Source organism: Tursiops truncatus, chromosome 15 (assembly GCF_011762595.2).
Source record: "Tursiops truncatus isolate mTurTru1 chromosome 15, mTurTru1.mat.Y, whole genome shotgun sequence".
Lineage (NCBI taxonomy): Eukaryota > Metazoa > Chordata > Mammalia > Artiodactyla > Delphinidae > Tursiops > Tursiops truncatus.
Genome location: NC_047048.1, coordinates 81,951,101 through 81,975,889, shown reverse-complemented (window position 1 = coordinate 81,975,889; position 24,789 = coordinate 81,951,101). Strand labels below are relative to the sequence as shown.

The window sequence follows — 24,789 nt, the reverse complement described above, 5'->3', positions numbered from 1 at the left end:
AAACGCCCTGGAGAATGTGGGTTTCCTTCTCCTTTTTCCATTTCCTCCTCCCCCTTCCCTCCCCCATCCTCCTGGTTCTGTTTTAGCAGCTGGGTTCACGCTGCAAGCTCCGTCTACCTTCTGTGGGCACTGGCTCCTGTCCATTCAGCTGCCAGGCTCCGGTGGTGCTGGTTTCAAATGCCCACATGCGTCCCACTCAGAGGTCAGCATGGACTTCAGTGGTGGTGTCTCAGGTCTCAGCTCTGCTGACCTCCCCAAGCCCCTGGCCCTGGGACTGAGGCCTGTGCAGCTCTGTTCCCACAGGCACCCCATCCCCCCAGCCATGGGCTCAGCAGGACTCAGCTGGAGGCTCAGGGAACCCTCTGCCCAGCTCTGGATTTCCCTCCCTCTGGGCAGCTCTCTGCTTTCCAGGTCTCCACCCTGCAACTCCAGCTGCCTGGGTCCTTCCCAAATCCTCAGCTCTGTCCCCCCTGTCGCTCAGGAGGCTCCCTGGGCTCTGATTGGGTTCCTCCGGGCTGTGATGTAGCCAAGAGGCCTCTGGGCCATCAGCTGGGGCACCTGGGCAGGCAGCTCATCGCGTTTGCTTCCTTTCTCTCTGGGATGACCCTCTCACGCTGCCTGTTTTCTAGTGTCTGAAAAGCATCGCATTCTATATGTTTGTCTGGTTTTCTCACTTGATTAAGACAGGAGGTAACTCCAGTTCCTCCCCTCCAACCTGGCTGGAAATGGAGGTCAGACCCGGCCCTCGGGAGGCGTTAAACACTGGCATTTTGCTTCCTTCCCGGCAGAACCCCCCCTCCCCCAACCCCGCAACTGCATCACCGTGGCCGTCGCCTGCTGGGCAGCCCAGAGCTCTTCTCTAACACACCCACCCGTAAGACTGTGGCTTTCTGGTGGAATTCCTGCACCCCAAGGCTCCAACAACTTTCTACTGTTGTCACTCTCCAGTTTCTTCAAATTGTTGTCTTTCCTATTTGTTAAGAGTTTAGACTTGCCCGCCATGGGTCTTTCATGACCACTGACACCGTTTTGACCCTCTCAAGGTGGATGTTAGACCGTGTTCTTTTTAACTGATGGAGGGGCTTAAGTGCAGCTGATTAGGACACTGGGGCCGGGTCATGTGACCAGGAAATGGCAGGGGCAGTGCGGGCAGGGCCACAAAACCTGTCCCACTCGTGCCCTGCCGGGGGACAGGAACGTGGCGTCCACGACTGCAGAGGTGGCGATCAGCTTTCAGGGCCAGACACCTGGGAACCGTAGCCCCTAGGATGCTGGCTCTCACCGGCCCTCCTTAAACCTGGCCTCCACAGCAACTCGGTTGATCCCAGCCAACACTGGGTGTCGACGTGGGTTCCGTTCTGCGCATGGGAGGCGGGGGGCAGGCTTCTGGTGACCTGCAGCCAGAGGGCGCTCTTGAAGGTGTCAATTCAACCTGCCTCACCTGCACAAAACATCTCCATGGCTCCCCTTGCTCTTCGAATAAGAGCTCCGCTCCCGCCCGTGGCCCGCGAGGCTGTGTCTGCCCATCACACGCCCCCCTACCCTCTCCCCCACACCCCTCTCTCCCTCCCAGCCTCGCTGGCCTCCTTCCCGCTCCTCCAGCGTGTCACGGCCTTTCCCACCACAGGGCCTTTGCACATGTGGTTCCCTCTGCCTGAAATGATTTCTTCCATCTTCTGCATCATTTAATACTCACTCATCCTTGCAATCTCAGCTCAGATAGCACTTCCCCAACTAGCCCTCTCCCCAGGGCCCCCTCTTAGAGCCAGGCCGTCCCCTCTGCTGTAACTGTCGTCTGTGGGCTGTTTATTTATAGCCCATTTCCTTGCCAGAGCTGGGGAGGAAGTGGGGCTGCCTTGTCTTCCATCCACAGGAGGAAACGGCGCCTTCCTCGGGGGGGCCCCAGCAGGCTGGTGGGACTGTGCTTTGCCAGGCCCTTGCAACCCTGGCTGACGACTTGCCTACACACACAAAAGAGCCCTTGACAGGAGACAGAGGCATGGAGGGCCCTCGCCCTGCACGCGGCACCTTCTCCGGGTTCCCAGCACAGCTGGCAGGAGGGAGTGCAGGGCGTTTGCCTTCCGTGCTGTCTTCTTGGCTCGGGCGCAGACGATGGCAGCTCCCACGTGTAATGGGGTCCCTCTGCCGTGACGACTCTCCTCGTGCAAGGTGGCCGGGCACCTCTTGTTGTCCTAACACCAGGAAACCCTGATTTCGGAGACCTGCTGTACCTCCACCTGGAGCACCCCTTCCCTCCCCACCTTCAGACGAGGAAACTGAGGCTCGGGGGCCGGTGAGGGGCCGGGACAGGCTGGCCGTGTCCACCGTCCTCCTGTGCTGAGCACCCGTCTTGGGCAACTTCACAGTAGCCTCTGGGTGCTGGGAGCACAAGGACCACAGGCCTGATGCCCGCTGGCCTCTTAGGCCTTAAATGATGCTCAGGTGCGCTGGGGCAAGTGGGAGACGTGTGTGCCGGCCCACGTGCAATTCCAGGGCTGAGTGAGGCCCGCGTGGAGGAAGGGCGCGCAGAGGGCAGAGGGCAGAGGGGGGATGCTGCCTGGTGAAGACCCCACACTCCCCAGTGGCAGGATCCTTTGTCACCCTTTCCTCCGGCTTCGGGGACTGAGGGGCCCCAGGTGAACACAAGGGTCATTCAGCCCATCTTAGCAGGGAGCCCTGGCAGCCAGGTGGGAGGGAAGCTGCCCCATGCCCCTGGCTGGTTTGTTTCTCAGCATCGTGTCTCCTTTCCCTCCACCCTCAGGAATGTGTCTCTGGTCAGGACCGTGGAAGCATCCGGCAAACACACGGGGTGTTACACAGACGCGGAGACACGGGGCAGCTGGTCCAAAGGCTCAGCCTCGCCAGGAGCGAGCCCGTGTAAGTGTCCCCTCTGCGCGCCGGGCACGGGCGGGGGCGGCACTTCCCCAGGCGCAGGGGGTCCCTAGGACACAGGTAACCGGCTAACGCTCCAGCTCTCAAGCCACAGAACAGGCAGGGCTGGGGTTTGAACCCAGTTCTGCCGGCCCGGAGCCCCTGAGCAGCACAGTCAGCATCCAGCCTCTCAGATCACAGGAGGCCAGAGGGTCCAGGGCCAGACAGATGGGGAAACTGAGGCCCAGAGCCCGGGGCCGCACGCAGAGCTCCGGGGGCATTTGGCCAGTGACGCGCCCTGTGAACTGGCCGCTTCTGTCTGGCCAGCCTCGGCCTTGCGCATCTGTTCACTCACCTCATTCTTCCATGGACGGGTGCCTACTGCGCCCTGCACTATGGGGAGGGCTGCCAAAAGTCAGAGGGCTCTGGACGGAAGGCGGAAATCATGGAGCAAGAGCCCGGCCCCCTGGGCTTGAATCTCCCGCCTGCCTGACACACGCGCGCGCGCACACACACTGGCTTCCGTGCCCCGGGGTGGGAATAAGATAATGTGCCCTGAACGAGGCAAATTGCTTACAAGATACTATTTTACTAGTTGCTAATGACATCTCCATGGTTGGTACAAGAAAGCAAGTGTCTGAGGTGGGCCTGAGGGCCGCTTCCGGCCTGCGAGCCGCCTACAGCTCGGGCCACCTGGGTGCCGGGGGCAGCCCACCTCCAGCTTCCCACAGGCCAGCTCTGGCTCCCCAGCTAGAAGCTGGCCCCCCAGGGCTGCAGGCTGGGAAGGACCCCACGAGAGGAGTGCGTGTCTCACGGGTGCATACAGGTGGCGCTTAATAAAGATTGCTGGCCGAGGAAGCCGCCTTCAGGCCATCCCCACGCTGGACCAAGCACGCTCGCGGACGCCACAGAAACTCAGCCGACCCATTAGAAGAAAGGGACAGTCAGGCATCTCAAGGGAGGCCACGGTCACGGAGTTGGGGAGACTTTCTCAGCTGACTCGGCGAGGGGGCGGGGGGTCTGAGCCCCGCAGAGTTTCTCACGCAGCCAATAGGAACTCACGGTTTCAGACGGAGGCCCCTCGTGTTTGAACTATGCTAACTGCAGGTGACTGTGAAGCGGCCTGTGGATTCTGGTCTCTTTTGTTTTCCTGACTGAAGAATCCTCCCTGGACTCATCCCCAAAGCTCGCAGGACCACAGAGAGGCCCCCCGGCTGGAAGTTGATAAGGGCCCATCCCGCCCTCACATCCCTGCCCCCGGCCTCAGATGGCGCTGCTGGGGCAGACGGGGTCGGGCGCAGGGCTGAGCCAGCCGCTCGCAGGGGGCTGACGCTGTCTGTCGCGTGCGTGCTGCCTGGTACTTTTCCGAGGCTTTTAAACGCATTAGCTTGCGGGAGGCTCATTTGAGGCGAGGCCCCGAAGCCAACTGGAGAACAGCTAATTTACTGAATCCTGAATGGAGAGGAAGCAGAAGGCGGCGTGTGTTTTTGCTGAATCTCAAACCAAAGCAACCTTTTGTTAAGGAACAAACAAATAAACAAAACTGCTGAACATCAATTTGCCAGGGAACAGTGTGAACAGAGGTTCTGGGCAGAGTGTCCTGCAGCAGATGCCAACCCAACCAACGTGGACTGGGGGAGGGGCTGGCGGGGTCGCGGACGTGCTCCTGGGGGCCCCGCGAGCTCTTAGGGGGTGCATCCGTGTGCACCAGGGGACAAGGCTGAGCCTTCCAGGGAGACCACAACTACCGGCCCATCGGGAGGTACTGCCAGGGGCCGGCTGGGGAAGGGGCCTCCAGGTGGGGGGCCCCTGAACAAGGCAGGAAAAAGGGGTGCATTTTGGGTGCAGGGCCAGGCTGCATTGCGTATGGGGAGAGCCGGAGAGCGTTAGAGGTTTCGTTTCCCTGAACGTCCATCCCGGGCCCATCCGAGGCAAGCTCCCTGACCCAGTCACCTTGGGGGACACTGGGTCTTCCCGAGCCTGCAGACATCCCCAGGGCCTGATGCTGTGTCTCCTGCACAGCCCACTCCCACGGGTCCTGGGACGTGGACCGCCTGGCGTTCTTCTGCAACGCCACAGTCCGGCTGCAGCAGCTGAGGCCGGCGGAGGCCCTCACGGCCAGCCCGGCGGCCGAGTGTCCAGGAGTGGCGGCCAGGCTGTGACCAGAGCCGGGGCTGCGGCCAGAACATGGAGCTGGTCATCTTTCACGACAAAGTCAGCCCCCGGAGACTGGACTTCCTGGCGGGATACAGGTAAGGCTCCCCCGGCTCTAAGAACCTGCCTCGTGCCCTGGGCTCTTCAGAACCTTCCGGTCCCGCCTCACCCCTGCACCCCAGCACTGCCCCGGGGGGGGCACAAGTCCCTGTTCCCTTGGCCTCAGAAACGTACCAAGACGGTGGTTTACTGTCGGTCACACAAGCCACTAGCAGAAAGGGACATTCCCACCGTCCTGTCCCTCATTCCTGTGTACAGAGTGATAACGTGTGTCGCTCCACGGGTGCCCGTCACCCCGCCCTCCAACCCCAGGCGGGGGCTGGAACCCCAGACCCACCCACAGGAGGCCTCGGGGGCCGTGGGCAGCTGGCACTTGCGCCCCTATCCAGCTGGGCTGAGTCAGGGGCTGTGACCCCTCTCCCGGGACAGCGGCTCTGATGGCCGCCCCCCACCCAGCCTCGTCGGGCTCTCGTGTCGGTGGTGATGGTCGCGGCCAAGTTCATCCACGAGCACTTCCCCGGCATCGCCCGGTCCATCATGTACGACCAGCTGCCCGACGTGGTCCGCGTGCTCGGGCTCTGCGCTGCCGTCTTCCCGGTCCGCGAGCTGGGCAAGCTGCAGCTGGAGCAGAAGCTGCTGGCCAGGCTCAGCTTCCTGTACCGCTCGCCCGAGACCACGATCAGTGGTCTGCCGTGGCCTGCCGGCCCCCAGCCACCCTGTTGCCGGGGCTCCAGAGGGGCCATGGGAAGCAGCCGTCACGTCCTCAGGCCCTTTGGCCTCGAGAAGCAGGGTCTTTGCCTCAGCCCTGGGTCCCCCGATGCCAAGCCCTTGCAGCTGCTCCCCAGCTGAGTCCCCGGGCCTAAGGCCGCCTTTGTGCCCACACAAGGGAGACTCAGTTCCTCCCGGCTCCCTGACCCTGCATCCTGCAGCCTCTGTGGGGGGTGTGGGGGGGGACAGTGCCAGCTGCCTGGAGGAGGAGCTGGGCCACCTCGGTGATCTCTGGCTCCTCCAGGGCTTCTCGGGGGAAGCTGGAGCGAGCTGCCTCCTTCAAGACCATTAAGCACGCTAATGACCCGTGAAGGCTCCTGGCCCCTCCGGCCCCCGCGCCTCCCTGAGCTCACAGCGTGGCCCGCCGAGCACCCTGTGACCACTACTACTGCGACTTAACACGTGGGCCATGGTTTTCCCAGGCGGGGCTGTGCCCACGGCAGGCAGTCATTAAATACATGCTTGGGACCAAACCCAGAAAGAGTCACCTTGATTGTCAGGGCACAGCCTGGGGACGAGTGTCCTGCAGCCGCGTTCTCGCCCTCCCGTCCCCAGCAGAGGAGGCGTGGGCAGCCGCCGCCATGCCGGGTGGGGCCCGAGTCCCCGATCTCCTCCGCTGGGCCCAGGTCAGGGGTCTCCCTGAAACCTGGCCAGACTGGGCCCTTCAGCACCTAGGAACATGCCCGGGGGGGACCTTCACTTGAACCCGTACAACACTTGCCTCGTGATGTGCTCGGGGGGTCGGGACAGCCTTCCCTGCAGACTGCAGGTCGTGGGAAAGCCCTAAGAGCCCGAGGAGTCTACGCTCTGAACCCTCAGATCCAAGATGGCCCAGGCTGTGTGCAGGCCGGGACCCGAGGGCCCCGGGGTGCGCATCTGTAAAAACGAGGTTGACAAGCTGCATCTCAAAGCCAGATGCTGGTTTGGGAGAAGGTGGTGGCATCCCGGAGCCTCAGGCCCATGGGCAGGCGTCAGGGTTGCTTTCTAAAACGGGCTGGAGAGAGAGTGAGACGGAGGCAAAAATGTGATGTGGTTCAGCCATATTTACTTCCACCCCCAGCGAATTCTAAGGAGCCGGAGTAGAGCTTCCTCTTGCTCCATAAAATTGGGTCCCCGAAGTAAGTCACCTCCATCCTCTCAAAGGGCAGGGCTGCCTGGAGGCAGCGGCAGCCCTGGCTGGAGCACGGGCCTGGGCTCTCTGTAATGTGGGTGCCACGCACAGGGCCCAGCTGGAGACTGGGCCACGGCACCCACCGTGGACACAAGGGCCGCGCAGCCCAGAGCGTCAGGGCCGCGCACGCGTCCTGGGGCCCGGGGTCGTGCGGAGGCCCCAGCAGGGAGCGCGGTCTGCAGAAGCTGGCGGCAAATCAAACAGAAACAAGCCCACTGCTGCCCGCACAGCCCTCCCCGGGGCCCCCGCCAAACCCTGAGCTGCCTCCTAAGCCTGACAAGAAGGAGCCTTTCCGTCACCACGACAACTAAAAACAGAACAAACCCAAGTTCATCTTAAGGTATAATCTTCCAATTGCTTACAATTAATCAGTGCACAGTGAGGTAAAGAGCCCAGCGCCGCCGGGCGGGGCAGCCGCGTCACACGAGCCTGCGCTTCTTGGAGTCCCTCTCCACGTCCTCCTCCTGGGCGTCCACCTCACAGCCTAGCGGGGACACCAGGTTCAGCAGAGGGTCCTCAGAGGCCCGGCCGAAGAGCGCCAGCAGGAGAGCCACACCGAAGCCCGTGGCCCGCTCACCCTGTGGGCGAGGGCAGTGGAAACACGTGCGGCCGAGCCACAGCTGCTCGGCAAACCGCGGCCGGGGTGTGGGTGGGGACTCCTGGCTCCCGGACCAGGGCGTCTGCCCCCCAACATGCCCCACGGCCCCCTTCTCTGTCCCGCTACACTCCGGGCCGGTGGGCAACGGGCTGTTGGACACGGCCCTGGGCTCCCTGCCCCCAGCCCGTCTCCCTGGGGTGGGAAAGGGCGAGACCGAGGGCCCTGGGCCTCCTGCCGAGGATGGGTCGGCTGGGACGGACTCCACGCAGCAGCCACGCTGTTCCCAGGGATGAGGAGGCCAGAGGTCAGGGGGACCACAGCTGGCCGTGTGACCCTCACACACAATGTTTCCGATGAGCTCAGCCTGCAGCTCTGGAGCCAGAGAGGGGCTCTGGACGCAAGAGAGGGTGAGGAGGGGCCGGGGAGGGGAGCAGAGCGGCCGGCCGGCCAAGCGAGTCCTAACGGGGGGAGGCGGGGGCACCCCCGGGGCCTGGACTCACGGCGTGCACGGGCGCAGCGATGTCCAGGTGGACCCAGACCCCGGGCCAGTCGAAGCCGATGTGCGAGGCGATGAAAAGGCCGGCGCAGGAGCTGGGGCCGTTGTCCCGGTCCTGGGGGAGGAGGACGGCCGTGACCCTTCGGCACCCGGCGGCGGGGACGCTGAGGAGGGGCTCGCCCAGAGCGCCCTCGGGGCTGCGTCCAGCTGGGCCCTCGCTGGATGCCCCGCACCCGCTCCACCCCACCGTCCTCAGCGACCACGCGGGGAGCGGCAGAGAGTGACCCCGAGGGCCATGCCCGTGGGCTACGGGGTCTGCCTTCACGCCAGGCGAGGGGGGCGCCAGCGAAAGAGCTGATGGGGGCGACGGAGGCAGAGCCCGGAGTGGGGAGGACACCCCGGCACCCGCCGAGCGGACATGCCGGCAGCGAGACCAGAGAGCGGCGCGTCCCCACTTGGGACGATTTCTCCCCTCCCCCGACCGGAGCCCGAATCTGGGGCCTCGTGGGGGGTACCCTGCCCTGCCCTGCTGCTGCTTCTCGGGGTCGCTCTGACCCCGCTCTGCCCTGCTCCACACCTACCGCCACTGAGTTCTTCATGTCTGCCACGGCCGAGGTGAACTCGCTGAAGTGCAGCTCCGGGCAGTAGACGAGCGGGTGCACAAGGTCCCCGCACTGCCGCCCGGCCTTCATGCAGGCCGCCTCCCACTCGGCGCTGTTGGTGAGCACTGCCGCGTGGTACTTGCCCGTGGCGATGCCCTGGGGACGTGGGGAGAGATGGAGAGAGCCGGCGGGGAGGGTATCCAGGTCGGGGTGGCGGGGAACACCCAGGACAGAAGAGGGGCCAACAGAAAGTGAGGCAGCAAGACAGCGAGAGAGGCCTGAGCGCGGCCACCTGGGGGACGGTCCCTGTCCTGCCCTGACGTTCCCGCTGGGGTCCTCGGGCCCTGCGCGCCTGCACCCCCACGGAGCCCCATGGGCCAGCTCCGGCCCCTTACGAAGATGAAGGGACAGCAGGCCCCGCCCCCCTCAGAGCCAAGGTGGCCTCCGGCTCCTCGGGGCCACTGCTGAGGGCCCCACCTGAGCTCCGGTCAGCGTGGCGATGTCCAGGATGATGTCGGCGCCCAGGTCCTTGCACGCGTAGGACACGCCATCCGCCAGCACCAGCCTGCCCTCGGCGTCCGTGTTGTTGATTTCCACAGTCCTAGGGTGCGGCCAAGACCCCACTGAGAGCCCCTCCTTCCTGTCCCCGACAGAAACGCAGCGCCAGGGCCACGAGCAAGGGGGTCCGGAGCGATGCCCGCCCCCCCCGCTCCCGTGCCTCCATTTCCTCATCTGTCAGATGGGAGAACAGGGTTGCCTGGGTAAGTGAGGGGAGGCGGCGCCTCTCGGGGTCACCCTGGGGACAGGCGCCCGTGGGAGGGCTGGGCGGGCGGGCGAGCGGACTCCGCTATTCTGAACCCTGGGCCACCTGCTCCGCCAGAGGCTGCCTGCTGTGACTTTCGAGTGTCTCCTCCTGCAGCTGAGAAGAGGTAGCCCAAGGGCTGATCTCAGGGAGGAGATGCAGGGAGGGCCCCCCAGCTGGGGGTCTAGGGGTGCAGGCCTCAGACACCCAAAGGACGGTAAGCCAAAAGGTCGGCAAGGGCCTGTCCCCCTAAGGCAGGGTGGGTCCCAAGCCCCTGCGGGGCGCCCAACACCTCGCGCAGCGACACGGCCACGCTCGCGGCTACCCTGGGACCAAGCGGCTGCTGCCCAGGGGCTCCTGACACAGGGCGTCCTCCCCACTGCGTCTGGCCCTGGCCGGGGTAAGCTGGGCGTGGCCAGGGCTGCCAGCCGGGTCTTGGGAAGGGCCACGAGTTCCAACAACAGAGGCAACCTGAGGGGGGCAGGCACTGTGAGGTGGGCGGGCGGGGTCGGCCTTACTTTCCTGAGTACAGCAGGTGGATGTCGTCCGGCCTCGTGGCGCCGGGTCCCACCGAGTTCTCAGCCAGGCAGAACACGGCATGGAGGGTGTCTCTGAAACCCTGTAGGGACAAGGGCGGAGGCTCCAGGTACAGTCTGGGGGTGCCGGCAGTGGGGCAAGGATGGGCCGGAACTCCCCTCTGACCCACCAGGACAGCGACAGACAGACAGACAGGCAGACAGGAGTCCAGGGAGCGGCGAGCACAGCCTCCGGCACTCCCCGCGGTCCTGGCGGCGGGCTCTAGGCCAGGGGTCCGCCACCAAAGTCCGTGCAATGCAGCGTTGAGCCCGGAAGCAGGGCTGCGCTGCCGGGTTTGAGTCCCAGCCCGGCCGCTCCCCAGGGGCCTCACTTAGCCCTTGTCTCCCGCCCACACAGGGTGGCCAGCGGTCACGGTCCCTCACCACACACCTGCTGATCTGCGGGCTTCTGAGGTTGGCCTTTTGTCTCTGGCGTTTCCTTGTGCCTACCCTCAGGTCGTGTGTGCTGTCCCTGCCCGGTGGAGTCCACGGGGACACAGTGACCCCCGCCCCCGTGTCCCACCGCAGAAGCCCTTGCGTGGACTCACCTCCTCGCTCCCATTCTCACCACACTCACCTCTGGTTTTAGCATCTGTGGGTCATTCTCACCTGAGACAATTACTACACTGCTGTTTGCCCCATGGTGGTTTTCTATTTCTGTCACTTGTACCGTAAGCAACCGGGATTCTGCTGTGAATAGTGACTGTGCCTGCCCGTGTGACGCGGGGATACTTATGCTATTCTGTGGGTTACGGTCCGTCTCCGTCGTTAAGCGTTTCGGGGCTCGTATTGAGGCCCGCTCCCTTCCTTACAAAACCAGTTACAAGCGGAGCCTCCAGGCTTCGGCCCCTGTGGGGTGGGGACCCCCAGCAGCCCACGGCAGCACGCTTGGCGGTGGAGGGTCCAGAGGAGCCCCGAGACCACGCACGGCCGCCAGCTGATGAATCGGCGTTAATTGCCAAGCAGCTCCCTGCACACAGCACGGGTCTACCTGCTGCGGCGCCTCCCGGCCGGCTTGTCTGGATGCCAGGACAGACCCTCCACGGGCAGTTACCCGGGCCCCTCAGCAAAGACTCCGGGCAGCGCGGCCACGTGAGCTCTCCAGACACTCCCCCACGAGCTGACAACAAGCAGCAGCCGCCCGCGGCTGGGCCTTTCCCCTCGCATCCCCGTCGAGCTCATCCACCGAGGGGGCGGCCCGGCTCAGCCCGCAGGGCCCCAGGTGGGCAGGTGAGCTGGGTGCGGCCCCCAGGCCGGGCCTGCGTGTGCCAAGCAGGGCGAGGGGACGAGGGCCAAGACCCCCTCCCCACCCCACCCCTGGCTCCGCAGAGGGGGGGGCCACGTGCTGCTCCTGGGGGGTCGGTACCGTGGCCGCAGCTCTCCCTCCTAGGGAGGCCCCCCGGCACCGTCGGGACGCAGGCCGAGCCCTCCTTCCTCCCGGACTTCCTGCTCCCCTCTCGGGGATGCCTGGGCAGAAACTACTTGCCAACATCTTTTCACTGGACGCCCACCCCTGGGAGCCACGCTGCTCAGGTGGCCCCTGTCTGTGGGGAAGGAGAGCTTGTATCTGGTGACACGAAGGGCCGGGCTTCTCAGAAGCGCCCGAAGGAGCCACACTGAGAGGTAAGTGGCCCTGGACGGCCGGTGTGCGCCCACCCCCCTTTGCTGGATAAACACCCTCTACAAGGGAGCAGCCACTGCCGCTGGCCCCCCCGACGGGGCTCCTCTGGCTCAGGAATCTGGTTCCAATCGTTGGGCTCCACGAGGCCTGGCGTGCCCAGGGTGGGGAGTGAGGGGCCCTCCGGCTACCCTGGACGTCTGTGCTCAAAGTGGCCACCAGGCTACTCCAGGGCCGACCCCGGGCCCCCTCCTCCGAACAGCAGCCCGGCCCTCCCCAGACCCCGACCCTGAGCACCGGACCCCGAGTGAGGGCGGGCAGGCCGGGCGGGCAGTCTGCTCCACGGCACCCTTCCCGTTTCGGTCCGGACGGGCGAGGCTCTCAGAACTCAGCGGGTACCCGTGAAGCCAGACGCGCAGGCGAAGGTGACACGCTCGGGCTCGGGTGGAGGAGCCCGAGGGGCCCAGGGCTGGGGTGCAGAGGGAAAGGGGCCAGGGGGCTGCAGAGGCTCAGGAAGGACGCGGGGGGGGGGCGCTCTGGGGAGAAGGGCCGCGAGGGGAGGATGGGGCCGCACCCACCTGCTTGACGGCGGCTCTGAAGGCCCCCAGCACGGCTGCGGCGCCCCCGCAGTCCCTCTTCATCCCTGGCATGGTGGTCTGTGGGTGGCACAGGGGGACGAGAGAGAGGTGAGCGGATGCTGACCCCCCAGCGCCAGGGCCCCCGCCGCAGCCCGTACATCAGGGCCCCGGAGGTGCAGGACCTGGTGCCCACAGAACCCAGGAAACGCCACTGGTCGCCTGGGGTCCCCTAGAAGCAACGGGAAGCAAGGGCTAAAGATGCCGGGGTGCCTCCGGCTCGAGCAGAGCTTTGGGAGTTACTGAAGGGAACTCTGCAAGGGGGGAGGGGGAGGGGGAGACGTCCAGAGCTGCCGGATTCGCCGTGGCCTGGCTCCTGGCTAGGCCATGACCAAGTCCCCCTACCCTGACCGCCCCGTCCGGGTTAATGGGAGCTCTTCCCAAATGTCACCAGTCACTGTGACATCACCAATCCCACCCCCACCCTGAGGATACCTGCCACCCGCCCCAGCTGGCGTCTCTGGGGTGACGGGTCTAATGGGAGGATCACTGGAGACAAAGGCGCCCTCCGGCCCCAGAGGCAACACGATTTTCTTTAGGCTAGCTGAGAGCAGGTACGCGTTTTTACATTCCATAGGTTCCCAACACTAACCAACAGGTTCGTATTTTAAATTAACAACAGGTCATCGGATGTAAGGATTTGGGATTGAAAGGTGCCAAGAGATTTTTCTCAACCCTTATTGGATTACGTGAGCCTCGAGTTTTAATGGAAAGTATCTTTAGATATAAACGGAGCTGCTTTTCCAATTACGTTGAGTGAAAATGACTCAGCTAGCACTACTGAAAATAAGCCATCTCTTTTGACCTAATCTGCAAGAAACCACAAGATTGTTTAAATGGAAAAACAGGGCCTCAGACCTAGAATCAAACCCCTTGCAAAATGGCCACACAGAAAATGGCTCGAGATGGTCCCTGAAACCCCGTGATCCCCTGTCACGGGCAGAACAAATGTCCCACCAAAAACGCAGCTCAATTGACTGTGTCAGCTTCTCGGACCCCACCCGTCGTTCCTGTTTTTATAAGAGAAACGATTTCCATGGTAACGCCTTGGTCACTGGTAGGCTGACGCGTGCACCAATGGGGCAGGGGCAGTGATGGCTGGAGCCGTGGCCCGGGGCCCCACGGGAACTGGTAGTCACTGGATTCATTTCCAGGCCTTCCGGGAAATAAGGCACTGCTCATTTCACTCGAGTCTTCTTGCTGAAGCAGTAAACGATTAACTTTTCAAAATCTCAGCCGTGGAGTACAGCTGTTCCCAAACTGTCTGTGATGAGATGGAAGGTGCCGGGAAGGCCCTGCTCTCTCTCCCCGACGCCCGGCAGTCGGTCACGGTGGGTCGGCTGGAGCCCAAGTGGGAGCGGGCACTGAGTCCTTCCTGAGCTCAGCAAGCCTCTCTGTTCTTGCAAACACCGTTGTACTTGGAGGAACCACTGACACGTGCTGGGGATCTAGACTCAGGTATCTGCAGCCATTTTCTCAAAAACTATCAAAGTGAGCCTCTCGCCTCCAGGAGGGCACCGGGCACTGCCTGGTGCCAGTGGTGAACTCGGAGCTGCCAAGCAAAAACCAGAAGTTTGGGAAACTTGTATCTGCCTCCATGAGGGCTTCCTAACACTCACCTTTCTACATGAGCTAGATGGTGATATTAACGAGTATGGTTTTAAAAGATATTATATAATGAAATGTGTCAAAATCTGGAGGTTCCGCATAACTCTGTGAACAATATTTTCCAAATGACCCACATCATGGGTGATATTATAAGGTCATACAAAGTTCGAGACAGACCCCGCAGATTTCAACGTAGCAGAACACCAAAGCGCGCAGACGTGGTTTCAGATGCCACATCGTAACTAACCTTTCAGAAGCTCCCACCTGTCGAGTTTTGGTGTAATAGCAAAGAAGAATGTCCTGAGTTACCTGAAGAGGGTCCTAAAATGCTTCTCCCTTCTCTAACTACAAAAGGACTGAGGCCAGATTTTCTTTTTATATTTCAACCAAAACAGATCACAACAGACTAAATGCAGATCACAGCTGTCGTCTATTAAGGCACACATTAAAGAGCTGCAAAAATGTAAAACACTGCCACTCCTCTCGGTAATTTGTTTTCGTTTTGGAAAATACAGTTCTTTTCATAAAACTGTATTATTTACAATGGTATGCAATGGGGTCATATTGTTATTTTTTAATGAATTAATAAATATCTTTAAAATCTCCCAGTTTTAATTTCTAGTAGGGTAAATACCAGCAGACATCACCCTTATAAGCAAAATCTCTTTGGAATCAATACTTGTTAAGACTGGAAGGGGTCCTGAGTCTAACACACTCGAGACCTGTTAATTCATGCTGATCCTGATTTGCCTTGAAAACTGGGGTTTTTCCTGCAAAACTGGGAGAGGGTACCACCGGCAAAATGACTAATTTCCAGGAAGTCCTGCTTCTCACTCCTGCCCTCCAACAAGCCACCATCCAAATGAGCCCGAAATCCTGCCCCCAGAACTCAAGGCAAGAGCCCTCGTCAAGGGTGTGGGCGGGGAGCCAGCCCCAGGTGCAGCTAGAGGGGCTCATCATCTGCAGAGCATTTAAAACGGTAATAAACCTACTAGAAGTCAGTCTGCCTGTTGTCATCAGTGGAAAAAATATTCCTCCTGCTGTTGGCTGAAGCGAGCCCTAATCACGTGAATAAAAGCTTCAAATCCACCTATGTTCACTCCTACAACACTGACTCCAGCAACACTGTCCTACACGGATGCTCATCGCTGCCGGTGGCGCAGACTCCGCGAGGTGCCCTGGTTCTGAGTCGGGCGGGCTCCGGAGGCGGCCGGCCGGTCAGCGTCCACGGCGCCTGGGATGGCGAGTTCCTGCCCTCGGATGGTGCGCTCGGAGCGAACCCCAGGGAGCAGCGAGCCTCTTCGCTGCCCTCAGTCTCGGGGAACCACTGGAGTCGTGGTGTTTAAAATGTTTTTACTCCACAGACGTCTGAAAGCTGCTGGACTTGATCTCAAAGGACCGGAGACACGGCTGCTACACCAATTTGGGGAGTTTCTTGGGAAATGGGATTCTTAGCAGTCTCTGCTGAGGGACCCTACTGTTGGAGACTTTCCCTGAGTATTTGTGTATCAGCTGCTTCATGGGATAGAAACTCTTCAAAATTAAAATGAATTGTGTTGTTTTGGGTCAACCATGAGTGAACACAGACTGACCAACCCGGCACCTCTGTCTAGTGAACACAAAGATGTGAAGATGACCGATTTGGATAAAGTCATTGACAAGTCCCCAGAAGCTAAGGCCTGGCAGCAGAGCCTGATGCTGGCACGCATCACCACGCGAGAACAGCGTGGAGGCGTCAGTTTTTTCCTATCAAAAATGACATTAATGCTATTTTCTTTTTTTTTTTGGCCGCACCTCACGACATGCGGACTTCCCTGAATAGGGATCAAACCCACGTCCCCTGAAGTGGAAGGTGGAGTCTTAACCACGGGACCACCAGGTAAGCCCACATTAATGCTGTTTAGAGGTGTTAATGGATGACTGTTTTATTTGTACTATAACATTCATTTTTAATTTTTTATTGGCATGATAAGATGTATGGAATTCAATAAAAGGGAATTCACTATCGGGGAATTCACGACTGGTGTTTGGTTTTTTTGAACATTTATTATTTGTTTCATTTCCCGATTAGTCCTGAAAGTAATTTTGTTGTTTAGAAGAGGAGGGATGTTAAAAAAAAAGATCCTCCACTCTGGGTACCAAATACAGAAATGCAAAGAGGAGCAGCACAAGCCCTACCCTAACCAGCAGCTGACCCTGGGGTGTGACGTCAGAGGAGCGACAGGGAGTGGCGGGACCGGCCACCAGCCGGAGGAAGGAGGCGCACCCACAGGGGCAGCTGCCGCTTAGCTCCAGCAGGGCGCCCCAGGTGCCAACGCACGACCAGCGCTGCCAGGTCCCCTGAGGTTACAAAAGGTACGAGACCCAGTCCCGTGAGAATTCTTCCTGTTTTTAAATGCTGGTAACGAATTCGGATTTTAAAACACCATCTGGGCCAAGAGGACGCGTCTGAGAGCCACGAGGGCTGCCAGTCGCCAGTGTCTTCCCTGCGCGAGCTTGGCTCGCGCTCGGCCGTCTACAAGCTCCCTCTCCGGGATGGCTGACTCTCCTCTTCCAGTTTCCCCCTAGAGCCCAGCCTGGGCCTGGAGCACCTGCATGTGGGACGAGCAGATGAAGACACCTCTCCCCCTGCTCCTGGTGCAGGGCAGGCCCCTGGGCGTGAGAAGGGGCCGCCCCTTAAGAGAGACTCTGGGACTTGCAGCCTCCCAGCAACGCTCCCAGGCGCCTGGCTCCTGGGCCCAAACTCCCCTCCCTTTAACCAGGGTGTCTGCTTTCCGAAGGTCTCGTGAGAACCACCACTAAGCATCCTCTTGGGGGACCTCAGACGGTCATGGAGACGGTGGGCGTCTCCCCAGGCCCCTTCCTTCTGCTCCTCCAGATTTTCTGTTTCCTGCCTCCTGTCTGAAGTGCGGGCGTGAAATCGTCTGCCTCTCGGGGGACTGGGCCCCACGGTCTCCCCCCTGGACACCCCGACTCCGAGGCCCAGGAACCTTGCTCCTTCCTCCGACGCCTGAGAAGGGGCCCTCCCACCCGGCCCCGCCCGAGCCCCAGCCCCGCACCTCACCTTCCCCTTCATGCTGAGACCCCCGGTGTCGTAGACGATGCCCTTGCCCACCCACGCGATGGTCTGGGTGGCTCCGTCCGGGGTGTGGCTGAGGACGGCTAGGGCTGGGGGGTGGAGGGCGGCCTTGCCCACACCGTAGATCCCTAGGGAAAGCACAGGACACGTCAGTGAGGTGCGGGCTGGACCCAGCAGAGGACTCCCGGAAGCCCCCCAGCAACACTGCTCTCCCCCCGAAGTAGCCACTGGCCTGTGGACGTTCCTCCCGGAGAGCCCCCTGCCCCCTCCCGCCCCCTCCCGCCCTCTCCCGCCCCCTGGCCGGTGTGGGATCGGGGAAGGCAAATGAGTTCACTGCCCTGGGACTGCAAATGAATTCTGCACGAAGTACTGTGAGGCAAGAAAACCCGCTGAGAAAAAAAATACTGTATCATTCCCAGAAAGACGTGAACAGGATTGCAGAATGAAGTGGTTTCTGGATAATTCTGCAAGGCCACTCCAGCCCCTGCCTGCCCTCCCTTCCCTAACCTCTCTGTGCACTCAGGAGGTACCTCCCTTCCCGACCTCGCCCCCACCACTGCCTCACTGTTGGTTCCTGGGCCCCATCTTCTCAAGAAAACTGTGGCTTGCTGTGGGCACAGCCCATGCCTCACGGTCCCCCAGTAATCAGACCAGTAACCGTAGCAACCAGGATAAGAGGCAGTAATAGCTGCCTGGCAAACTGCTACTCATCCTGCGAGACCCGCTGCCAACGTCACCTCCTCCGTGAAGCTTTCTGACTACGGCCTCTGCCTCCACTAACGTGTGCCTCAGATTCTGCCTCTGGGCATTCACGAGCGTGTGGATCCCCTCCCCGAAGCATGGGCAGGACGGCAGGTCTCTGTGCCTCTGGGTGTGGCAGAGATGACAAGACCACTCCCAAGATTAGGTGACAGAAGAAGACCTTGCCTCTATCTTGCTCTTTCTTGGCTCTTGTTCGGAGCCCTTGCTCTGAGAGAAGTAGTTGCCACGTTGTAAGTTGCTTAAGGACAGGCCCACAAGACAAGGAACAGCCAGTGGGGCCCGGAGGCCTGCTGGCGGGGCCATGAGTGAGCCCTGCTGGGAGCACGCGGCCAGCCCCAGTGGGGCCTTCAGATGACCGCAGCCTCGAGAGAGACGCTGGGCCGGACCCAGCTAAGCCACGCCCGATTCCCCCCCCCACAGGACTGCAAGACAAGGGATACGGGTTGCTTTCGGCTGCTACCTTCTGGGGTAATTGGCTTTGCAGCCTCAGATAACAACGACAGTGACCTTCCCAGCTCCTGTCCTAGTCGTCACCGCACCTCAGCGCCTGGGAGTTGGGGGAGGACGGGCCTGGCAAGGAGGAAAGGCTCTCTGAGGAGGTGGCCAAGACGCGCAGGGTAAGACGGCCCCGTCGTGAGACTATCTCGGGGGAAAGCATCCCAGACAGAAAGGGCCGCAAGTGCAGGCCTTGATGTAGACGTGAACTTGTGTATTCGAGGAACAGAAAGGCCCTGCTGGGTGAGCCGGGCAGCCAGGACGGCAGCACGTGGGAGGCTGCAGAGGGAGTGGGTGGGGAGGCCTTGGCTCCCGAGGCTTCCAGGATCTGAATCAGAATCTGAATCGCTGCCTCCGCTCTCCCCCACAGATGGTCTGCTTCCCAGGGTCTCGCCTCGGGGCTGGACACGGGCTGGGTTCCTTCAGAGCGAAGCTTGGGACGACACACCATGCAGCCTGGTGCCCCCCTGCCACCCAGGTACCCCGGGCCGCTCCTGAGGGCAGGATCTGCGAGGACCAGCCCCCACCCACCTCCAAATCCTCTTGTCTTCAGCTCCTCATCCCGGATAACGGTTGGGACGATCCCCAGTTCTTTTCCAACTTTCTTAATCTCCTGGATGTGTTCATGGAAAAAACAACAACACACAAACACGTGAAGACGGCTTAAATCAGGGCGAGGCCAGGGCCTGGGCCAGGGTGAGCAGATGCCTTACGGTGGGAGAGGGATGGGCTGTGATGCCGTGGCTTTGACTCTTGGCTCTGAGCATGATTAAACCCAGGAGAGGCGGCTCCCCCTCCAAATCTGCGATTTCCTGCAGCCCATGGCTGGAGGCCTGCCGAGGGGCCTTGGGGAGGAAGCTCTGCCCTCCCTCCACCCTCAGCTGAGGCCTGGGGGCCCCTCGGCTCCGGGTGGACGGCAGGACTCTGCCCGCAGCAGCCCGCGGCTTCCCCAGACGAGGTGCAGAGACTGTGGACCATCCCCCTGCAGCCCTGGGTTTCCTGACTCTCCTTGGGGTCTACCGACACCATCCCAGTCCTGGCAGGACCCCAGGGCTACGAACCTCGAGGAAGGTGTCTGTGTTCATCTCATTGCAGGGCGTGTCCACGATGCGGGCTGCCAGCCGCACGCCTTCTGTGGCGCTTGTTAAACACTAGGAGAAACAAAAGGCCGTCACTGGGGCCCCGGGACCAGGTGGAAGGCATCCCTCCTCATCCAATGGCCAGGGGCCCAGAGTTGTCAGAGGCACACGTCACCCGGGACAGGTTGCAGGGCTGCCGCCAGGGGAGCGAGGGCAGGTAGAAGGGAAGCAAAAGTTTGCCCGTGACCCTCCAGCCGTCTACATAACGTCCAACGCAGCTCCAGAATCACAGAGGAACCCTTCAAGTGTGGCTGCCCGGCCTACGAGGGGCCCACCTTGCTTTCTAAACCTCATCTTCTGCTACGTACGCCCCTCATCCAGGTGGCAGGTGGCCCTCCTGCCTGCCTCTGAACACACATTATGTCTGGCCTCTGCCAAGCCCCTACCCCCTTCTCAGGAGGAGGTGTTGCCCTCTGTTATGGACTGAATGTCCTGAAGCCCTGACCCTCAATGGGGTGGTATTAGGGGGCTTTAGGAGGTGTCAGGGTTCAACGAGGTCAGGAGGGTGGGGCCCCATGATGGGATGACTGCCCCTAAGAAGAGGACATAGCGGGCTTCCCTGGTGGTGCAGTGGTTAAGAATCTGCCTGCCAATGCAGGGGACACGGGTTCAAGCCCTGGTCCGGGAAGATCCCACGTGCCGCGGAGCAACCAAGCCCATGAGGCACAACTACTGAGCCTGTGCTCTAGAGCCCGCGAGCCACAGCTGCTGAAGCATGCGGGCCTAGAGCCCGTGCTCCGCAACAAGAGAAGCCACCGCAACGAGAAGCCCACGCACCGCAACGAAGAGCGGCCCCTGCTCACCGCAACTAGAGAAAGCCCGCGCGCAGCAACGAAGACCCAACGCGGCCATAAATAAATAAATAAAATAAATAAATTTATAAAAAAAAAAAAGAAGAGGACACAGCAAGAAGGTGGTGGTCTGAAAGCCAGGAAGAGAGCCCTCACAGGACCCACCGTGATCCTGGACGTCCTAAACATGCGCTGTTCAAGCCCCCCGTCTGTGGGCTGTTGTCATGGTGGCCTGAGCAGACCAAACGACTCCCCTTCTGTTGCCAAGATCCCAGCTACGCTTTGAGGCACTTCTCAAAGGCCATATCCTCCAGGAGCTTCTCTGGATCCTCCCAATGGAGAAAAGGTCCCTGGGCCCGCTGGGGAGGTGTTTTTCTCACGTGGGCCCCATGTGAGTGTCACAGCCCCCCACCCTTTTTCCTGGTCGTCTGATGTGACACTGTTCTGGCCACAGGGCCAGAGGGAAGGACACAGACAGACCGGCCTTGCGCACCGACCCAGCGCCCAAAGGGCAGCAGGAGCCTGCCACCGGCCACCACGGGAGGCACTGCAGACAGGGCACGTGCACACGCAGAGGTCATGTTCATCCCCTCTCCCCTCGGCTGACGGACGGTGGCCGCGGGTCAAGCCTGGCTCCACCCCTGCTGGCGTGGCCCCGGTAAGTCGCTTAATACCTCTGAGGCTCAGTCTGCTCAACTCTAAGTGGGGAGAGTTAGCAGAACCCATTTCACTGGGCAGTTGTGAGAATTAAGTGTGTGCGCACACGCGTGCTCGGAGCAGCGCCTGACACCTGACAGGCACTCGCAAAGCGCTGGCCCCTGCTTGGTTGTGAGGCAGTGGGAAGCGGAACCGGAGGGGGGAGTCTGGAGGCAGCGAGGCCAGTTAGGAGGCTGCCGCCATGGTCCCAGAGAACAGTGGGGTGCAGGTGGGCAAAGTAGGACGGGTGGGACGTAGGGGCCAGGGAGACCCTTCATCACATACAAAGCCGGTGCCGGGATTCTTAAGCACGGGACCAGGACCCGGCCCTCCGGGGGCTGGGGGACTCTGACTCCAGCGCAGGGAACAGAGGCTAAACTCAGATGCGTCATGTCCGGCGCGGATGGCTCTCGGCTGGCAGAGGGTCTGGCAGTGTGGGAGAGGCCGGGCTAGCCAGGATGGCCAGGCCTCCCCGAGGAAGGGATGTGGGCAGAAGCCGGACTGAGACCAGGCAGAACCAGAGCCGGAGGGGCCCTGGAGAGGGACCCTGGGCAGGACTGGGCTTGGTGAGGCCAAGGGACAGCAGGAAGCCAGTCCCTGTGGCTGCGGGCAGGAGGAGAGGGGCTTGGAGGGGCTAGAGGAGGCTCAGGCCTCCAGCCCCAGCCCAGAACGCAGAAGGAACTCCCTGGAGCTGGAGGGAAGGAGTGATCATTGGCGTCCAACTGCAGGCTGGAACCCAGGGGCACTGAAACCACCCAGAGAGGAGGGAGTGAGGCCAGAATGCCCCCACGGTTGGGGGGGGGGTGGCGACCACAAAGGGAATGCGGAGAGGGCGGGGCAGGCGGGAAAGGTATGGGGAGGAGAGAAGGCTCAGGCTCCTGGCTGGGCGGGTGCCCTTCAAGGAGGGATGACCAGTGCTCAAGTCAGACAGATGTGGCCCTTGGAAAACAATGTCAGGAAGGGGGTGGGCGAACTCCATGCTGGTGGGCTGAGGGGGGAAAGGGAGTTAAGACAGGCAAAGCAATCGGACCATGGGAGGTGAAGGGAAGAGAAAAGAGGAGCTGTCTCAGGAGGGCAGAGATGAGGCACATGGTCTCCTCCTAGGGGAAAGAATCCCGGTGGAGGGGGAGCAGTTACAGACCTGGGGGCACAGGGCGGATGAGGGGCTGCTCAAGGGGCTGGAGACAGAGCGCCAGGTGAGGGAGGGGAGGGGAAAGGACCACCTGAGTCTGGCGGTTGGAGCGGGGGCTGCAGGTGGGGAGGGTGAGACCGCAGCACCACTGGGCTGGGAGGGTCACCACGGGAGGGAAAGCTGGCATTCGGCCCACACGAGGACTTCTAGGTTGGAAATCACTTCCAGCCTCGCCGTGCCTCAAAAGGATCAAACGAAGGAGGATCAAATGAAATAACATACGTAAAAGTGCACCATGAAGGGTAACGCGATACACACACGGGCAAGAGCATCAGCATCAAAACGTGAAAGCGCCTGGTGCGGGGTGGGTGCTCGATCAACACTGGCTGAACAGAACCGAACCCTGAGAACGAGACCACCCCGGGGAGAGGGAGCCCGCTGCCCGGCTTTGGACGGGCCCCGGGGGCCTTCTCGGGAATGCCAGCAGCCCTGTCCACTCCCAGGGAGTGGGAAAGAGAGCTCTGCCCAAGCTGGGGGGTGACGGGGAGTGCGGCATGGGGCCCCGGTCTGAACTTCCAGACACCCACTTGCAAAGTGGACACTTCCACTGGCCCGTTGTCTTGTCCCACCAGGAAAAACTCCACTGTGACGGTCTTCTTCTCCGGGCGCCGTGATGCCCCCGAGCGTTGGGTGAAGAGTGGGAAAGCGCGGGCCAGGGCACAGGCCGAGGCGAAGGCGTCCGACCGCTCACAGACCATCTGCAGCACAGAGAGTGGAGCTGTGGTGAAGGGGAGCGAAGCGGGGTTGGGGCGGGGGGATGGGACCCAGGGCCCAACCCATGGGAGCCGCCACCAGGAAGTGCTAGGGCCCCAGAGCTGGGTCAGAGGCCACTGTGGAAACAATCTGGACGGAGACGCCCCAGCAAAGCCATCATCCCAGGGGCCTTCCCCGGAATCACTGTCCCACGATGTGAGAAGAAAATGTCAGCCACCAGATGGGGTCAACTGCCTCTCGAGACAGGAAGGCAGGACGTGCAGCGCTGCACAGCGGACACAGGCTCAGGAAGCCTGGGTCTGAGTCTCAGATCTGATCTGCGGTAGACCGTTCCGTCTCGGGACCCTCGGTATCCCCGGCAGCGGTAAGGCCGGGGTTGCACGGTGCGGTCGCGGCAGCATCATCCGCACCGGGGATCCCGTGGGCCGGAGTGCTCTGCGGTCCGGAGGGCTGAGCCACAGGCCCCGGCCAACAGGCCAGCACGCAGCGACCCGAAGCTCGGGGGCCCGTGCGGGGCCAGCCCCTCAGAAGAACTCACCAGAATGCACCGATGGGTTCCCGGCGGCAGGCAGGTCCGCACGAGCCGGGTGACGAAATGCGCGGCCGAGGGGCTATTGTGCCGGCTCACCCTGGAGGGCAGGGCGGCCACGGTGGCATAGTTCAGGTAGAGGGGACAGCTGTCCGTGGGGCTGGGGTTGAGCGTGCTTAGGGCAGCCTGCCAGAGCTGCATCAGAAGGGGAGACACAAGACAGACACCAGCCTTTACAGGGCCGCCGGCCAGAGCCCTGCGCGCAGACGCCTGCCTCACTTGCTAAAAGGGCACTTTGCAGCCTCCCCGCGGCACCCAGGATCCCTAATTAAGAAGTGTCACATCTCACTAGATAAGCGCTGTGTGCGTATGCTGGCACGCGTCCACCCTCGTGGGATTAAACAGTGGGGACTTAAACGGCCAGGCTGGAGGCTGCTATGCTAAAAACGCTGGAAACCTGCACTGGGGTGGGACGCAGCCAGGTGCCCCTGGAGGGGGGCGGGCGGCACCGCCACAAGGGTTCTGGAAGGTGGTGTCAGGGCCGCGCAGGCTGCCGGGGCCCGGTCCCTCGAGGGCAGTTCCTTCGCGCCTGGTCGAAGGACAGGCCAGCTCTGCCCACGAGCCTGCGGCCCGGGTGGGTGCGGGGCACGCGCGGCCTCCGGGCGGGGCTGCTGGACGGGAGCCCGCTCCTCTGCTTCCTGGGAGGCGGGCGGCCCCGGGCCTCGCCGGCCGGCCTGGCCTGCTGGGCGCGCCCGGGCCGGCGGGCGGGCGGGCTGGGGGCGCCGGGCGGTCGAGGCGGGGCCTCCGCGGCCTCCCGGCCGGCCCGGCCCCGCCCGACCTCCGCTCGCCGGCAGGGCGGCGCATGGCGGCCGGCGCGGCCCGCTCACCTCCTCGGTGACCCGGGGCAGCAGCTTCCCGCGGACGTGGCTCCAGGGCACGCGGTGCAGGTGGTGCAGCTGCCCGAGCAGCAGCAGCGGCCGGCTCTGCGGGTCCGCGTCCCCGGCGCTCGCCTGGAACTGCAGCCCCACGCTCGCCATCTTCGCCGGCCTAAGCCCCCCGCCCCGGCCACCGCGCCCGCCGCGCTTGGGCTCCCGCTCCGGCCGGGCCTCGGCGCCGCCCCGGCCCTGCCCGGCCGCCGGCCCCGCCTCCCCCGCCGCTCCGGGCCGCTCGCGAGACGTGCAGGGCCCGCCCGGGGCGCGAGGGGGCGCCGGGCCGGCGGGGCGGGGGGCAGGCCCGGGCTGGGCGGCCCGGGGCCGCCCGGACCTGCAGGCCCCGGCCCGTGGCGGGCCCCGAACTCCGCCAGGCCCCGCACCGCAGGCAGTAGGCCCAGGCCCGGCCCCACCAGGCCCCATTCCCGGCAGGCCTCAAGCCCCGGCAGGCCTCAGACCGTGGCAGGCCCTGACCCTGGGGCAGGTCCCGAGGTGGGTCCTTCCG

At 62.4% G+C, this 24,789-nt stretch overlaps 1 protein-coding gene across 4 annotated transcripts; it reads right to left on the bottom strand.

The window, feature by feature from the left end:
• Positions 1–3,436: 3,436 nt before the first annotated feature.
• NPEPL1 (aminopeptidase like 1) lies at positions 3,437–24,493 on the bottom strand. Of its 4 annotated transcripts, none has more exons than XM_033841214.2 (13): positions 24,243–24,493; positions 23,365–23,550; positions 22,640–22,810; positions 19,356–19,445; positions 18,826–18,907; positions 17,023–17,165; positions 12,294–12,371; positions 10,041–10,141; positions 9,198–9,321; positions 8,700–8,876; positions 8,123–8,233; positions 7,387–7,508; positions 3,437–6,847 (listed from the first exon to the last, which is right to left on the bottom strand). In XM_033841214.2, the coding sequence occupies exons 1-12, from the start codon at positions 24,390–24,392 to the stop codon at positions 7,389–7,391; spliced, it is 1,533 nt and encodes a 510-aa protein (XP_033697105.1). In that variant the 5' UTR covers positions 24,393–24,493; the 3' UTR covers positions 3,437–6,847; positions 7,387–7,388. The 4 variants fall into 4 exon arrangements, 3 of the variants coding, with proteins under 3 accessions (XP_033697105.1, XP_033697104.1, XP_033697103.1); XR_004522301.2 differs by having other exon boundaries at positions 3,438–6,847; positions 7,387–7,602; positions 24,243–24,492; XM_033841213.2 differs by lacking the exon at positions 3,437–6,847 and having other exon boundaries at positions 7,352–7,508.
• Between the last annotated feature and the right edge of the window lie 296 nt (positions 24,494–24,789).